General features: G+C 42.8%; 1 protein-coding gene across 5 annotated transcripts in view; it reads left to right on the forward strand.

The window, feature by feature from the left end:
* Positions 1-17,758, forward strand: part of FLNB (filamin B) — an 82,992-nt gene that overhangs the window by 61,231 nt on the left and 4,003 nt on the right. For 2 of the 5 annotated variants that reach the window (XM_081899391.1, XM_081899393.1), the window contains 15 exons: positions 773-1,020; positions 1,700-1,777; positions 2,408-2,510; positions 3,878-4,018; positions 6,024-6,152; positions 6,941-7,114; positions 7,587-7,745; positions 8,378-8,581; positions 8,990-9,142; positions 9,850-9,972; positions 12,533-12,799; positions 13,033-13,170; positions 13,263-13,378; positions 15,920-16,052; positions 17,248-17,424. In XM_081899391.1, coding sequence (XP_081755517.1) covers positions 773-1,020; positions 1,700-1,777; positions 2,408-2,510; positions 3,878-4,018; positions 6,024-6,152; positions 6,941-7,114; positions 7,587-7,745; positions 8,378-8,581; positions 8,990-9,142; positions 9,850-9,972; positions 12,533-12,799; positions 13,033-13,170; positions 13,263-13,378; positions 15,920-16,052; positions 17,248-17,424 — 2,343 coding nt within the window. Of the gene's footprint in view, positions 1-772; positions 1,021-1,699; positions 1,778-2,407; positions 2,511-3,877; positions 4,019-6,023; positions 6,153-6,940; positions 7,115-7,586; positions 7,746-8,377; positions 8,582-8,989; positions 9,143-9,849; positions 9,973-10,922; positions 11,388-12,532; positions 12,800-13,032; positions 13,171-13,262; positions 13,379-15,919; positions 16,053-17,247; positions 17,425-17,758 lie in introns of those variants that run through there. The other 3 variants (XM_081899392.1, XM_081899394.1, XM_081899395.1) reach the window with 2 other exon arrangements.

Consider the following 17,758-nt stretch of genomic DNA (forward strand, 5'->3'; position numbering starts at 1 on the left):
TAGGAAAGCATCCATTACAGCCTGAAGCAAAGCTCTAATGCTAGAGCCTAGGGTTGACTGCAGGGAAAGACCATGTTTGCACCAAAGGAGTGACTGCACTGTTGCCTTGATCCACAGCGGTCCGTTTCTGGTAGGGTGTATGTCGTGACATTTTCTGGTTGTTTAAAGGCATTAAGGGGGCACAGTGGGCTTCAAGGGAAAGAGCAGCTGTCTCTACTGCAATAACCACCTACTTCTTTTCACACTCCCCAACTTACAACCAGCAACCTGTCGTTTGAAAGCTGACACAAGGATCATGCTTTCTGCATGAATATAGCTTTGTGTTGCTCATGCCGATGGCAAGTCATGCAGGGCTCCTTTAAAGTTAAGCCAAACTACTTTAGTGTTCACAAACTTACAGACCTCTCCTTATCAAAGTATGCTGTGGTACCCTGATAAAAATTCTCATCTGTAAAACATTGCTGTCTTGTGTGAAAAATGCTTTTGATGTGTTACAAGTGCCAGATAAAGGAGAAATGGATCTGGAGGTGCAAATGAATCTCTTCCCCACTAATCCACCTCCACATGCACCCAGGGGACCTTGTGCTACAGCTGGGGTGGTTTGCAAAGGTTTCATGACAAAAGCCTGGTTTAGGCTTGCTTGTCTGCAAAAGTTTGGATTAACTTGCTGGGTGTTTCATAATGCAGGTGTCTAAAAGGAAACTGCACAGAACTTTCTTGGCAGAAGATATGAGAATCTGCTCTGATGCTCACCATACCATTTATCTCCTAGGTCCTGGCATTGCAGACACAGTGAAGTCAGGAGAGGAAGTTGGCTTTGTGGTTGATGCTAAATCTGCAGGCAAGGGCAAAGTGACGTGCACTGTCCTGACACCAGAGGGTACAGAAGTCGAAGCAGAAGTAATTGAAAACGAGGATGGAACATACGACATCTATTACACAGCTGCTAAACCAGGAACCTATGTAATTCATGTCCGCTTCGGTGGCGTGGACATTCCAAACAGCCCCTTCACCGTCATGGTAAGATACCTGGCTTTTGGTTTCGAAACCCTTTGCGTGAACTTAAGAGTAGAGTGAGCATGTTAGCTTTAATAAGTCACATGAAGTTTGACACAGTCGTTTGCAGCCTGTTAGTCCAATCCTTATCAAGAGTAATGAGAAGAAAGTTCTGTTGAGTTCCGTAGGACAAACCCACAGGTAAGTGGCGCTAGGATTGCAGCCTAAATTAGCATTTGGAGTGAGCTGAGTGTTTTGCCTATGTGGTTCTTGTGGACAAAGCACTGTTTTTTCGGCTATGAGAAATACTACTGCACAAAACCCTAGTGTCGGATGCCATTCTTCAGATCTGCTGTTGTACCACTTTCCCCTTGTTCAGGGCTCTTCAGCATTGTGGTCCCAGCTAGTTGGGAACTGTGAGCAAGAAGTCAGCCCAACGCATAGTGCGTGCGCAAGAATGGAGTTCCGTCACAAAGGGCTTTGGGGCACATTCTCGTTTCATGTGGAAGAGAGGGAAGGTGGCTAGCTTGGAAGTGCCATGCAACCCTTGAGTTCTGCTTCTGGTGTAGCTGCTTTCACCTCTCCCACACTGTGCGTGCCACAGAACCCTATGCATATGTACCTCTAAGTTGCGATGTTTTTAATAAGCTCTATGAATGAAGAGGGTTTTTAAAACTATACCTTGCCTTTTGCCACTAACTAGGCTACAGATGCAGATGAAGTTGCAGTGTTGTCTCAGGAGCCACTAAATGCAGCATGTCCCCCTGGATTCCATCCCTGGGTACCTAGTTTTGTTTTTTTACACTGTCTTCTGTGTTCCATGCAAGAGTTGACATCCTGCCTCTTGGGTCTGTTTAAGCTTGCTTTCTTGTCATATCTTACTGGTGATCAAAAAGCTACTTTGGGGCAACTTGGGTTTGATTCAGAACCTTCCTTCATATATATTTATATATATATATATTTAACAACTCTTAACATCACAATCATTTTAAACAGTGCATCTGTGGTACTTTGTCCTTAGGGAGCTATTTTCTTCTTGACTTCAGATGGTGAACGGCTTCTTCCTAGAGTATTGTCACTGACCATTTTGCTCTGGCTTTATGTTTTGGTTTCTCTTCTGCTTTTTTAAAAAACACAACTTTCTTCCAGACCATAGCCAGCTTCAGTGTTCCTTTGGACGGAGCTATCCTTGCATCTTTTACTCTTCCATTTTGTATGTTTTTAAAACTCTCTTCTGAATGTTTTTCATGTAAAACAATGAATGGGAGCAAAGCTTTGTGTGGTGGTCAAAAGTCTGCAGTTGAGTGGTGTCTTCATTCTGGATGCAACTGTCTGGACTGACCAAAAATAGCTAAGCAAACTGTTTTGTGCTAGAACTCCTAAAATGACAATAACTTTTTCTCCACAATAGGTCACGGAAGAAGCTTATGTTCCTGATGGTGACATGAATGGTCTTGGGTTTAAGCCCTTTGATATGGTCATTCCTTTCGCAGTAAGAAAAGGAGAAATAACTGGTAAACAAGCTTTCAGCACACAGTTGATCACTCTCTTTAAAGCAGTGGTGAGGACCCTGTGGCCCGCCAGATGTTGGGCTCTTAACTCCCACAGTCCCTGACAGCTGGTTGGGGCTGATGTAGGTTAGAGGCAGCATCTGGAGAGCCACAGAGTCTCCATCCCTTAGTTAATGTCAAGGAAAATGCCTTGCCCCCACCTGTCTTATGAGTGCCCCTTGCATGGCTCAGTAGTTTAGCTTTGTAATACATTGTAGTAGAAGCATAGATTTCACCCTGCAAGATAATCTTTCAAAAAGATTGTGCTATTGTTTGGCCTTAGCAGAGCTGGGAGGAGATAAAAATGAAGCCCTCCTAGAGTAGCCATGATTGTCCTGTCCTTGTTACCCACTGCACAAGTCTATTTAATCTGCTCTTAAGCATCATCCAGAGCAACAGCTCTTCATTGGGGCCTTCAATTATTATTTCTTCTTCTTATTTATTGAATTTCTATATTGCCCTTCATCCGAGGATCATGGAGCGGTTCACAATATAAAAACACAAAAATACATACCATAACAATTATCATTATTGTTATTTATTGAATCTGTATACCACCCTTCACCCGTAGATCTCAGGGCTGTTCACAACAAAAACAAGAAAAAGCCTTGCACAAAATGCTAAAACCAAAGCGCCTGAAAATAATATCCCACCCCTACACTGTTAAAAAGGCCATAGATTGTTTAATTAGCCAAAGGTCTGGTGGAAGAGGAACATTTTTGCCTGGTGCCTAAAGGTGTTACAATGAAGGTGCCAGGCGAACCTCCCTGGGGAGAGCATTCCACAAGTGGGAAGCCACTGCAGAAAAGACCTTTCTCATGTTGCTGCCCTCCAGATCTCTTATGGAGGAGCCTCACAGAGGAGGTCCTTTGATCATGATTGCAAGGTCCGAGTAGGTTCATATGGGGAAAGGCTGTCCTTGAGGTATTGCGGTCCTGAGCTTGAAAACAGTCAGCTTTGGCAGGCCATGGCAAACTCTATAGAGAGTTGTAGATGCCACCAGACCTTGATGGCTTGATGGATTTTGTCTGTCTAAGCCCAACCTTCAAGGACACGACTTGCGTTAAAAAATATTAGCGTGTTATACTCTGGTTGTTATCAGAAGAATAAATGGATCTCCAAGCCTTAATGCAGGAGAATTTTTGTAAGTGCTTTCAAAGAAATGCAGGGAAACCTTTGCAACTTTGTATAACCTCCCCCTCCCCTGTTTATATGAGTGAAAGGAAGGGCCCCAATACCATGCGGATTTGAGTGTGAAAACACTAAAACACATGGCTTTGCTTTTTGAAGTATTGTGCAGTTTGAGTTCAGTTTGAGCCTTGCGTTTTCAGGGGAAGTTCACATGCCCTCGGGGAAGACTGCACCAGCAGATATTGTTGATAACAAGGATGGCACTGTAACCGTCAGCTATGCCCCTGTTGAGGTTGGATTGCATGAAATGCATATCAAATACATGGGCAGTCATATTCCAGGTGAGTGCCAGCTGATCTCAAATCAGCACTACGTTATGTTACAAGAACTCAGCTGTTGTTGATTTGCTCCATTTGCCGTTGTTGAGGGCTTCATTTATTCACACTTTTTCTTCAATTGTGGACACTTCAGTCCTATGAGTTGCCTTGGTCTAGGGTTGTATTGCATGCCTCGTATGATGATGGCAGCTGAGTGAAGGCAGGAGGAGTTTTTAGTGGGTTTACAGCCTGTGCCAGACTTAAAACAGATTTGGCTTTTGTGGACAGAGTTTTGTGGCCATACTTTTGCAGTTAGCTTGGAACTTATAATTAACTTATTTTAGTGAAGAGGTACTACAACTAGAATTGAGAAAAAGTTTTGAAATGCATGTGTAAAATATTAGGCCTCCTTTGCTTAAACTATAATCTGTGGAAAGGATCAAGCTATAAAGAGCTCAGCCCAATTTCCTAGTGAAGTACTTACGCTGCCAGTTTTGACTGCCTGCGCCACTTTTGCTGGCTGACTCACATGCATCGTCTTCATTGAGAAGTTGTAAAAATGAAAGCTGAATACAATCCATCTGGCCTTCCCCCCTCCCCAGCCTCCTCTCTTAAGCCAACACTATTAGCTAGCTTAAGGTTTACTACTTGGCAAGAATTTTCAATTAATTTTATCTGGGAAAATGGACAAATCCCTGGTAGTTCAGCTTTTGCATACATATTCTCCTGGCTTACTGGGATTGATACAACCAAGAATTCTGCATGGATATTTTTCCTCTTTGGCATGCTGGTGCTTCGGGGGTCACACTCAGTGCCTTTCCGCACCTGTAGTGCCGCTGCTCAAATAATTTTTATTACATCACTTAGAGTTTTGTGACTAAGCAGCTTTCTAAATAAATAAAACAGAAAGCGATGGGTGTCCAGTTCCATACTACCTGTGTGTACAGCTCCCTATCTACTCTTGGAAGCGGCATTGCAGGTTTCTGCCCATGTCAAAAGGGGCTTTTTGTCCCTTGAACTGGGGCACATCCAGACAAACAGGAGCCGGCTCATAGCTTTTGGGGACAGGGACACATTCAGCTATTTCAGCTTTGAAGCCTGTGGCAGAGCTAGAAATAGAAGCGCCAGTTAAGTCCCAGCCACAAGAACAGTCTCTGCATAAATCTGGACGTTTTTTATTATAAAAAAAATAGTATTGGCTTTTTTATGTGCTCCGTGATGATTGGTTTAGTGAATCTCTGGCAAACTCAAACTTCACTGGCAACAACCAGTTGATAAATTTGTAAGGAATAGGATCCTTTACATGGGCATGACTGAGGACATGCTCTTTTCTTGCTGGTAGAAAGCAACTGCATGGGATGGTTGGAGTTCCTGCTGTGTGGGTGTATAAACTGGGAGGTGTAAGGCAAAGTCCTGTGGGAGGCTTTGATGGTTGGGTGCTGCATATGTTCATTATTTGCAGTAGCAGGCTTTCTAGAGTGCTCTAGTACACTTTGGGGCGGTGAATAAATGTGAAACCTAAATGGAAACCAGTGAAACACTGAAATCAGAGGAGGATAAAGTTACTGGAACTGAGCAGGATGCTTGAAAACTTTCGTAAATGCTCATGATTGACAGTGGATCTAGCATTTAATTTCTTGCAAGGCTCTCCAGCATCAGAGGCATCATGCCTCCATATATGAATGGCTGGACAACTGCAGCACAAGAGAGCGATTGCCCCATGTCCTCCTGCTTGTGGGTTTCCTAGATAAGCATCTGGTTAGCCACTGTGGCAAAAGGATGCTGGAGTAGATAGTTCTTGGTCTTATATAACAGAGGTCTTAATGCGTAGCATTCTCTGTCATACGGAAGGGAATATAGGGAAGAACTGAAAATAAATTCTGTGCGTGCAAGCTTAAGGCGTATTAAATTGCTGAGTAAACACACAAACCTATATTCGTTCTCTTTGGAGAGATGTACAGAAAGATGTTAAAATAATTTAAATATCCTATCTGAAGTGTGTTTATGCATAGTTATTCAACCTTTGCAGAGAGCCCTCTACAGTTCTATGTGAACTATCCCAACAGTGGAAACGTAACTGCCTATGGACCTGGCCTTGTCTATGGTGTAGCAAACAAGCCAGCAACCTTTACCATAGTCACAGAAGATGCTGGTGAGGGTAAGTGGTCTATTCCGTAGTCTCTGAAGAATTTACTTGACATGAATCCTGTTTGATTTTTTGGTGCAATATTTAACTTCCATGTAAGCACACCCCAAAATTTAAATTCTGAGGCGGATGCTATAATCAGACTTCGTAGAGGGTGAATAGAAATAATTCATCATTTTCTTCATTTCCCCCAGTAAATTTAGGGATCCATAAATATACCAGTGCGTGGTTCAACATAGCATCACTAACAGATTGTACTTCTGAAGCATTTTGCAGATTACATGATGTGTTACAACTGCCCCATCTAACATTATGGTGACCCTAATGATGGGTTAGGCTGAGAGCTACCCAAAGCCGCGAAGTGAGCTTTGTGGCTGAGCTTGGATGTGTACCTGCAAGTCCAAATACGATTCTGGACACTGAACCCTCCTTTAGAAGAAAGGTAGATTTTTCTGTATAGAGCCATAGATTTGGGACCCAGCATCTTACTGCCCTTGTAGTCCAACCCCTTGTTTGCAGCAGGAAATTCAGAGCTGATTACAGTCAGTTTGACACAGACTTAATTCCCTTAATTCAAAGTTGTTTGCTTTCACTTCCAATAAAACATTTTTGAAGACAACTTGTATATGACAAATGAAATCTTCAGAGGGCTAGCCATGATGCTCAATCCAAGCAGACCCCCCCCCAACTGGAACTGAAACTTCGTTCTTAATTGAAGTTCACTGATTTTTATTTCAGACCATGTCTTGAAAAATGTAAGTTTGAGAATTCTTGTGGCACTTTTTTCTCCAACGTGACAGGTGGCTTGGACCTAGCAATTGAAGGTCCCTCCAAGGCAGAGATCAGTTGCATTGATAACAAGGATGGCACTTGCACCGTGACTTACTTGCCAACTCTTCCAGGAAACTACAGTATATTAGTCAAATACAATGACAAACACATCCCAGGAAGCCCATTCACTGCCAAAATCACAGGTACGAGGAGCACTTGAAACAGCCACAATGGGCCTAAAAGCTTTGTGTTTGCAATCCGTTGCATTTAGTATAAATTTACATAAAGAAAAGACTTGCCTTTAACACTCATACTCTGTGTAGACTGCAAACGGAGAACTGGCAACTTGTTTTTAACCATGTGATGAAGTCATGTTGTGTTTAGCTGGCTTTTGCCCAGTAATTTGGTATGAACTGCAGAAACAAAAGGTTCCCTGCAATAACTTCTGAGCTGTCAAGTGTTGTCCAGTTATTGTCCACTAGAGTCCTGGTTTCGTGGAGCATAAATTTCCATTTGTAAACAGCACACATGTCTTCTGATTCTCATCGATGCTTTCTTTCTAAATTTAAGTGGAAAGGCATTTGGATGGTTTGCCCAGAATGTTAAGATCCAGTAATGTTAATATCTAGTAGTGTTTTAATCCAAAATCCTAATGGGAAATTTTCCTTTTTAAAGATGACAATAGGAAGCAATCTCAAGTTAAACTGGGCTCTGCTGCTGACTTCCTGTTGGACATTAATGAGACTGATCTTAGCCTCTTGACAGCCAGTATTAAAGCCCCATCTGGCCGAGATGAACCTTGTCTTCTGAAAAGGCTACCCAATAACCACATTGGTAAGTCTTAATCATCTTCTAGGGAGGCTGCTGTATTGGTTGTGTGGTTCTGGCAGGGTGGTCTTGGGGAAGCTTGTGAACCTGGGCCGCAAGTGGAATCAAATAATACTTTTAATTTGTGGCTAGAGTGGGATTTTGATGCCACAAATAATATTTAATGCCAGCTATCTTCCAGGGACGCGGGTGGCACTGTGGGTTAAACCACAGAGCCTAGGACTTGCCGATCTGAAGGTCGCGGTTCGAATCCCCGCAGTGGGGTGAGCTCCCGTTTCTCGGTCCCTGCTCCTGCCAACCTGGCATTTCAAAAGCACGTCAAAGTGCAAGTAGATAAATAGGTACCGCTCCAGCGGGAAGGTAAACTGCTCTGGTTTGCCAGAAGCAGCTTAGTCATGCTGGCCACATGACCTGGAAGCTGCATGCCGGCTCCCCCAGCCAATAAAGTGAGATGAGTGCTGCAACTCCAGAATGGGTCACGACTGGACTTAATGGTCAGGGGTCCCTTTACCTTTGCTTTTACCTTTACCTATCTTCCAGTTCTGTATTGTGATTTGACTGTGTGTGTGGAGGGAGGGGGGCCAAAAGATAAAGTGTGAAGTTACAAATTTGTCTTGCTGCTAACCTCTGTCTGGCAGGTATCTCATTCATTCCACGGGAGGTGGGAGAGCACCTGGTCAGTATTATGAAGAATGGGAGCCATGTCCCCAACAGTCCGGTGTCCATTATGGTGGTCCAGTCTGAGATTGGTGATGCGAGCAGAGCAAGGGTTTCTGGACGTGGCTTGGTCGAAGGACGCACGTTTGAAATGTGTGACTTCATTGTAGATACAAGAGATGCAGGTCAGTACTGGAATTCCTGGGCTGCCAGAGAGTATCTAAGGGATGCCTGTGGGCTGCGGGTTGCCCACCTGTGATGTGGTTGATCTGCTGTTGCCGTTCTCTGATCATCACAGCAACTGGGCAGAACAAAATTGCCTCTGACTTGTAAATTGTGGTTGCCATGATGTAGAACAGGTTTGGATGCTCTGTCAATCTGCCAATTTATATAGGTTAAAACTCACAGCTTTATACCACAAGCAGCATATCAAGCAAAATCCCATATGTGACCATGAGCTGAAACGGCTGGCTCACTTGGAATGGTTAATATACAATGACTGCAGTCCGTAAAGCCGTCCATCAAGATTTAGGCGGTGCTCATTGGAGCTCTTTACAACTGCTTGCACTCATCCCAGCTGCTTTCTTTTCTAGGTTATGGTGGGATATCGCTGGCAGTTGAAGGACCTAGCAAAGTAGATATCCAGACAGAAGATCTAGAGGATGGAACTTGCAGAGTTTCGTACTTTCCAACTGTACCTGGTGTATACATAGTATCTACTAAGTTTGCTGATGAGCACATCCCAGGTAAGAGAAAAGGAGCCTACGTAAGCGAGCCATTGCTGGTCCACTTCCCCATCAGCGCTGACCTCTTGTAATAAGTGCAGAGTCTAGAGGACACCATCTAGGCTACCCACCAGGGCCTTCATGTTCTGAAAATGCCTGAAGAAGCTTGACTGCTAAATTTTGGAAGGCAGGATAATAAACTTCTTGCGCACCTTGAAGATGCTTTTGTTTGAGGGGTTGTCTCCTGCTGCAGTGTAACACTTATCTCTTTGCTACTCAAACTAGAATATTGGTTTGGTACAGGTGACTCTCAACATACGTGGGGGTTGCGTTCTAGGCTGTAGCTTGCAAAGCCAAACTCACGTATAGTCAAAATACATTGGGGTCATAGGTGGGTGGGATTGCCAAAGCCTTTTCTTTCCAGGACACCTGCCCCACCTTTAATTTATTTAAAATTCGTGAAGCATGTAAAGCTGAATGTGTGTAAATAGCAAGTTAATCTGTGTAGGAAGATGGGGCTTCCTTGATAGTCATCAGTGATAAGTCTCATGCTTAATGCGCTTGGTTAACAATGCAGTGGTCCAGCCTTCCTCAGTGGGAAAGAATTCTAAGATGGTAGTGGAAATAACTATTAGTAGACGATATGTTACTTTATTGCCTGTGAAAGTCTTTATGCTTCCTGTACTGATAGATGGAACTCAGTGTTGTTTTGTCTCTACTAACTACAGGGAGCCCATTTACTGTGAAAATAAGTGGCGAAGGAAGGGTGAAGGAAAGCATTACACGTACTCGGCGGGCTCCTTCTGTGGCCACGGTTGGAAGCTTGTGTGATCTTAACTTAAAAATTCCAGGTAAGTTAGTTCTACTAATACATTTACTGTTTTGGAAACCATAAACCAATAAGTCATTGAATCTTCTGGGCATTCTTTGCAATCAGATTTAAAAATGGAATGTTATCCAAATACTTCTAGAGATCAGGGAAGGCATTCTTATTTAGATCAGGGCTTTGCATGGTAGGACTCACACCAATTTCTTCCTAGGCCCCATGAAGCAGCAGTGGCATTTAAATTTTGCTTTCTAGCACATCACCCACTGACTCAGTTCTAATAACAAGTGACCTGGTTCACATGTAATGCTAAGCCAAACCTGGACTTAAGGTGAATGCATAGGCTATTCAAAATGATATCATTATTTTTGCCTCTTAGACCTTCCTCCTGTTGCCTGTCTACCTGAGTCTAAGCCACAATTTGACTTAGCACATGGCTGAACCCAGATTTGTTTTATTAACCAAGGTTTATTCCTGGTTTCACAGTTTATGGTTTGTCTAGAGGAAACAAACCATGAGCTTGAGTTTGGGCTACATGTTAAGCCAAACCATGGCTTAACTCACTGTAGCACAGCAGTACTGGATGAAGAACAATATGCCCAAAATTTCTGTTCTGGGAATTCATTCATTCATGCTATGTGTGAAGTACGGTTGTTAGGATGATCTCAGAAGGTTGTACTTGAGTACTGTAATGCTTGACTTCAGCCATATTTTTAGAAGGGTAGGAGCGCAGTTGCTGCTATAGAGATCTGTATCATGTGGATCTAACTGGGGGAGACACATAAAATAACTGGATGGTTAAAGAATAAATGCTATCTTGCTAATAGAATGCACTAATACACAGAATATATTCAGCATGCCGCTTCAGTTTAATACATATTCTGACGTCTGTTTCTGTCTCTTTCTCTGCTGCTCTAATCAATCTTGGTCTTCCTGTCTTCTGTTCCTTTCTTTCCCCCTATTGCCTTCTCATAGTTACATGGTTCCAAATGGCTATATGTCTGGAGAGATTGTCCCGTGTTTCACACCAGTTCATTCCCACTTTCCTGTGTGCTGAGCAGAAGGAAAACTTCCAGACTCAATTGAGAGAACCTTGGTGTCCTAGTTTCACAAAAAAACCAGCCAACACCAGACAACAGTGTTTCCAATCATTCCTTCTATGGGGTCTACAGATGTATTACATACCTGGCTCCTTAGGGGTAGTGGGTACGTTGTAGTACTGAGGTTGTTCTATAATTGCAATACATACTTCAATAAAATCTGCTTTAAGGCACAATGCATGGCAAGTAAGCAGCAAAAGTATTTGTTACAAAGACCTGTAACAAACCCTCAGTCAGTAATGGAGCCTGTGGCCCTCCAGATATTGTTGAATTCCAATTCCTATCAGTTCTCAGAATGGGTGATGTTCACTGCACTAAATCCAACTCTGTTCCCAAATAAAATTAGTTTCTTCCTTTCCTTTCCTTTCCTTTCCTTTCCTTTCCTAAGAGAACTTCAAAGAATCTTAAGCACAACCCCTCCTGGACATATTTGTCTGTAACTTGGTAGATTTGATCTGCTCTGTTGTGGGGGGAGTCTATTATGCCTGCAAATTCCATCCTCTTCTGTCAACAGGAAAAGGTCGGGTTTTTTTTTTACTTCCCAGTAGTTATTGGTGTGGGGGATGAAGTGGACTTAAGTTGGGTGATTCAATTCTTGATTCATTTGTCAAGTGCTTCAGAAAGAGGCAGACTGCTTTCTGAATTGTGCACCTGCTGTGTACATTGATCAAGTAAACATTCAGAAAAAAAGGGGGGAGTGGGCTCAAATTTAACTCATCCCCCACACTTGAATGCCTGTGACTCTGTATGAGTGCAGTTGAGGCTCTATCCCAATTCCATATTTTGCAAGAAAAGGGAGCTGCTTAATATGCTTAAATCTTTTGAAGTATTCTCTTTTAATTTCGTTTGATAGATTCTATAGCTTCAAAAATGGATGGTTGGGGCTCAAAGAGCAATGTATTGATTTCTCATTACCTGCTGCAAGCTCTCTTAACTCTGCTTTCTGCAGTCAATGGAGACACCGTGACTTGCTTGTCAAGGGTGGTTGGGTGACAAAATAATTGGATTTGTGAAGATTCTTGGTTTTTGAGATGAGCTGATAAGTATGTGCTTGTCCCTAATATATATATATCTGACACTCTGCATGCACAGATGAATGCTTGGTATGCACTCACTTAATCGTCAGTTATGTTTTGCTGGTTGCAGTTCTGGGAAGTTGAGTTCCATCAGGTTCCCAGCAAATGTCTGCCAGGTAAAAGTGTTTTGGTGTATGATCTATAGACGAATGTGCATTCAAGGGCCACTTTGCATGTAATGTTTGAGGGCATTTCAAACATCTGAAAGCAGCTGACTTTGGAACTTCCAATAGATCCCAAGAACCTCAGTTGTAGAGTCAACTAAACTTGGTGACTGGGTTTCCTATGGGGAAGGTTTCAAAACAACTGAAATACTGGGGAGCTCTGCCCTCGTGCACTGGGCAATGTTTAGATGTTTAGAAACCAAATCTACCTGCTCCCCATTAATGGTCAGTTCCTTTTTTTTTAGAAATCGACATTGGTGACATGTCAGCTCGGGTCACTAGCCCATCTGGGAGAATGACAGATGCAGAAATAGTAGAGCATGATAAAAACACGTACTGTGTCCGCTTTGTACCACAAGAAATGGGGGTCCATAATGTGGATGTGAAATACAGAGGACAGCATGTGCCAGGCAGTCCATTCCAGTTCACCGTTGGGCCGCTTGGTGAAGGAGGGGCCAATAAGGTCAGAGCTGGCGGTCCAGGACTTGAAAGAGCAGAGGCAGGCATCCCAGGTAAGACCTTCACTAAATTTCATCTGAATACATGGGCATGGGTCTAAGGGCCTTGCAGTGAGAAGGGACGATAGCTGTAATCTTGGAAAAGGGTGCTTACATCTTGTAACACTAGAACACATTTTTGGAAGCCTAGTGACACTACCTTGTGTTGCAGAGCCCCATATCACAAAGGGATTGGAGGGCCACTTGCCTGCTTCTAATTCCTGGGTTGTTGTTGTTGTCGTTAACAGCTGAGTTCAGCATCTGGACAAGGGAAGCTGGAGCTGGAGGTCTTTCCATTGCAGTAGAAGGACCAAGTAAGGCAGAAATTGCTTTTGAAGACCATAAAGATGGATCGTGTGGTGTATCATACACTGCTCAAGAGCCTGGTATGGATATCTTAAGCATTAGCAAGTTGAAATGAAGCTAAACACCACAAAAACAATTCCTCCTTACTTAGCAAAGTTCTTATTTCTTCCAGGTAACTACGAGGTGTCCATCAAATTCAACGATGAGCATATTCCAGAAAGCCCGTACCTGGTTCCTGTGATTGCTCCTTCCGATGATGCTCGTAGGCTCACTGTTATGAGCCTTCAGGTGAGACATAAGGAAGCATCTCCCATAGCCTACCACAAGCTGATACCATCCTTGTGCTCAAGCTCCTTAAAATTATTACTTGCTCACTAGCTACACTTCTTCAGAGGAGATCCCTTGGCAAGCATGTAGGCCTTCCAAGTTAGGAAACAGCATCTGAAAAGGGGCGACTCTTTCCTAGTGCTATTCAGCTAAGGAACAACTGTGGCCTCCATTCTCCCTGCACAGTGGCACTAAGCAGTTCTATAAACCTTGCTGTTAATTTTCTCACAAGCTTTGTCTATGTATGACAGTGTTCAGCAATGAAGCAATACTAAGTGGGGTAAGTTGGCTTGCATGATTGCATGCTGACAAGGCAGTTAGGCTAACATGCAACATTTCTGCTTGGCGTATGCTCCCAGAATGCACATGGTTGAACAAATGAGGCTCTGGGGTGAGCACAGAGCAGTAATTCACACATGTGCAGATGTTGCAAAACCACAAGCTTGTACTTTAAATGATTCTTAAACAGCAGCCAAAGTCTGAGTGGATTCCAGACTTCTAGCGGCTTGAGTTTGTACATAGTCCTGACTTTTTCGTGGTGTGCATCTAGCAACATTTTTAAGTGACTGTCTTTAATCTAAAATAAGAAGCCTGGAAGTTTCAGATTGAGCGCCATCCAGCCCATGATGTGTAGATTTGCTGCAGCTTGAGGCAGCAGTATTGGTTAAATTGCACTGCTTTTCAGAACTATGGTTTTATAGACTGACATTTGGTGTAACTTTCTAGCCAGAGCTGAACTTAAAACAAGGAGTTACAAGGACGATAATTAGCTGCTGTGGTACTGATGTTTTTCTTGTGTTTCATTTAAAGACTCTTGACAGAATGTGTGGTGTCAGCTGACTTAAACCCTGAAGAGGGAAATAAAACTGATATTTTTTTTGGGGGGGGGAGGAGTAATCTTTTTACAAAAGATGTCTTTTGGCACTCCATAAAAAACTTCCTTGGTGTATTTTAGCTGCCTGTTTCAGTTTATTTCTCTCTTGAGGATAAAACTGTTAAGTTGAAATTAAGGTAAGCTCTGCACTGAAAGCAAAAGCGCAGCATTCCAGCGACCCTCCCCCCCGATGGAACTTCAATTTTCCAGTGGCTGGGGGCGGGAATCACACATGCATAACACCAGGAGACTGTGTTTTTTTGTATGTGTGGTGACCGCTACTGGGGAGCAGGTGTGCATTGATATATACTTTTGGTTCCACCTTTGCTGGCATGTTAACAGAAATCTCCAAAACGTTGTATTTGTTGGCATGGGGTGAAACATGCTTTGCTTAATCAGAAAGCTCCAGGCTTAATTGTCGGTGCAATATGGAAATTTGTTTTTGGCAGCATATTAATGAGTTAGCTACACAATTAGGAAAAGGGATTTCAAGTGATTTTGGGAGTATGGCAAAGCAAATTCAGCCCAGACAACCATAAAGATTTGGGCAGCGCAAGCTTAAAGCTAATGCATTTGATGATTATGGGGCTGGCATCCTACATTTGTAGCAAAATGATGACCAAAATGATGACTTATAGTCAGACCAGAAAAAAGTGTGTGGGTAGACAAACTTAACCAAGCCCACACTTTGGGAATGTATTGTACTGCTGTTGAGGAAGATAATTAGTTGTTAATAATAAATAATAATAAATAAATTGATGATGATGATGATAATAATAATAATAATAATAATAATAATAATAATAATAATAATATAATTTTATTTATACCCTGCCCTCCCTGGCCAGAACCGGGATCAGGGCGGCTAACACCAATCAAAATTACAATAAAACATAATGGGGGGGACAGTTAATTAAAATACGGGTTAAAATACCATTTAAAATGCTGCCTCATTTTAGTAGTAGCCCATAAATCAAAACTATAAGGGGAGGGACACATAAGGGTCAGACTGAGTCCAAACCAAAGGCCAGGCAGAACAGCTCTGTCTTGCAGGCCCTGCGGAAAGATGTCAAGTCCCGCAGGGCACTAGTCTCTTGTGACAGAGCGTTCCACCAAGTCGGGGCCAGTACTGAAAAGGCCCTGGCCCTAGTTGAGACAAATCTAACCACCTTGCGGCTCAGGACCTCTAAAGTGTTGTTATTTGTGGACCTTAAGGTCCTCTGCGGGGCATACCAGGAGAAAAGATCACATCACTTGGTGGTATCTGGAACCCTCAGAACTAGGAAGTTAAAAATAAAAAAATATTCCTAGTTTTAAGACATGAGAATACTCAGTTGAGAAGAGCATAACATATAGCAGGGTTAGGGGAGCTTGTGTCCTTGTCAAGACACATTTTTGTAAATAGTGAGACTGATAACGTTTTTCCACGGCCATAACTTCTGTGATGCAATAACTTTACATTTGCAAATGTGGTACAGGGCTACCACGTGTCAAAGATTGGTTCTGTGTTAGACAAAATATGCAAAGCTGCAGCTATATTTCGGAGACAGTAAAGGACCGAACTGTTATATATTCCTTGCAAGCCAAATGTCAATATGTATGTGAGGATCTTACTATTGCGTTGTTAGGAGTCTGGGTTGAAGGTTAACCAGCCAGCATCCTTCGCTATAAGGCTTAACGGGGCAAAGGGCAAGATTGACGCTAAAGTGCATAGCCCAATTGGAGCTGTAGAAGAATGCCATGTTTCTGAACTGGAGCAAGGTAAGGATGTGTCGTAAACTTGGTACTCAGAACTGCTTTAAATATGTAAACAGTCAAAATGGTTGTTAAGAATTAAACAGGAGGTGGCCATTTCAGTTCGTGCCAGTATAGAAACATGTTCAACAGTGATTGGATGCTTATTGTACAAAGGAGTTTAGTACTACTTCCTTGGTGGTAAAAGGAAAAAAGGAAGTACTGAACAAAATACTTCCGCATAACCCATTTTAAGGCTAATTGGCATGTGCACTTTACCACAACCCCAGTTGTTGTTTGTTTGTGCAGAGAGGAAGTCCTCCTGTGAACAGAGGTGTGCATGAGGTTGCATGTGCTAATAGCTCAGTTGAATGGCTGCATATGCATCTTTCTGCACATTAGAGAGATTGCTTCACAACTTTTAGCTAAATTGTGGACCAAGGAAAAGTTATAATCCTACATAGGGCAGGTACCTTCCTCAACCTCAACCCTCCAGATGTTTTGAGACTACAATTCCCATCAACCCTGACCACTGGTCCTGTTAGCTAGGGATCATGGGAGTTGTAGGCCAAAAACATCTGGAGGGCCGAGGTTGAGGAAGCCTGCTGTAGATATTTCAACTCTAGCTACCTGAAATGGCTCCTGTCTTTCCATCCTGCCCTATACATTTTCGTTAACTCTTTCTCCCCTCATCCTTCACTTTTGAAAATACATGGTATACCTATAGGCTGATTCCAACAGGGTCTCATCTGATGCTGGTGCCAATTTGTTTAAATTGGCCTTACATTTTTGATACCCATTTCTAGCTACTTTTAACCATGCAGATTTGCCATTCTAGTATTCTATGTTTCCTAGACAGTTTTCAGACTAGTCACTGATTAAAAGGAACAAGCTATACTCAATTGTGCTATAATTATAATATTTGCTGTATAATAAAGAAATCCAGTTTTCTACCAGTGCAAGTGGATAACCATTTTGCAGCACGCTGGTGGTTAAAGCAATAAGAACGGCTTTTAAAGTGACAGCTCCAGCTCTTATGCATGTTCTCCACATGAGGATTGCATTTCAGAGGCTTTGCTTTGCTCAGGCATGTTCCATGTGCCACCTTCCCATGGCCCAGACATGGCAGTCATAGAAATAGTTTTAGATGTTGTGTGCTCTGCTTTTTAACATCAAGTTCTCAACCTAAATTTATGATGATTTGCCTGTATATGTATTGCAGATAAATACGCTGTTCGGTTCATCCCGCGTGAAAACGGCATTCATTCTATTGATGTGAAGTTCAACGGTAGCCATGTGGTAGGCAGTCCTTTTAAAGTTAGAGTCGGGGAACCAGGTCAAGCAGATAGCCCAGCTCTTGTCACCGCCTATGGGCCAGGCCTTGAGAGTGGCGTAACAGGTGAGTGCTTTCCTCTTTCTGCGTTAGAATTCTGAAAAATAGGATGGTCTTGACCCAGAGATTGCCTTTGGCTCACTAGCTAACACTCTTCTGTCTGGTGTGTACAATTAGGCTATACCTTTAATAGGCTCAGCCAATATGTTTTGAAATGGGTGGAGATCTCGGTTCATTACAGTTAAAACAGGGAAAAGCTAATATGCAAGAAAATGCAGAAATGGATGCTGAACTGATTTGAACAATTCAGTTTAGCAGTTTATCACACAGTCGCATCATTCCTGTCCATTGGTCATGTTGGCTGGGGTTGTTGGGAGTTCCACAACATCAGTTTGGGGGG

Source organism: Podarcis melisellensis, assembly GCF_964234715.1.
Source record: "Podarcis melisellensis genome assembly, chromosome: 2".
NCBI lineage: Eukaryota > Metazoa > Chordata > Lepidosauria > Squamata > Lacertidae > Podarcis > Podarcis melisellensis.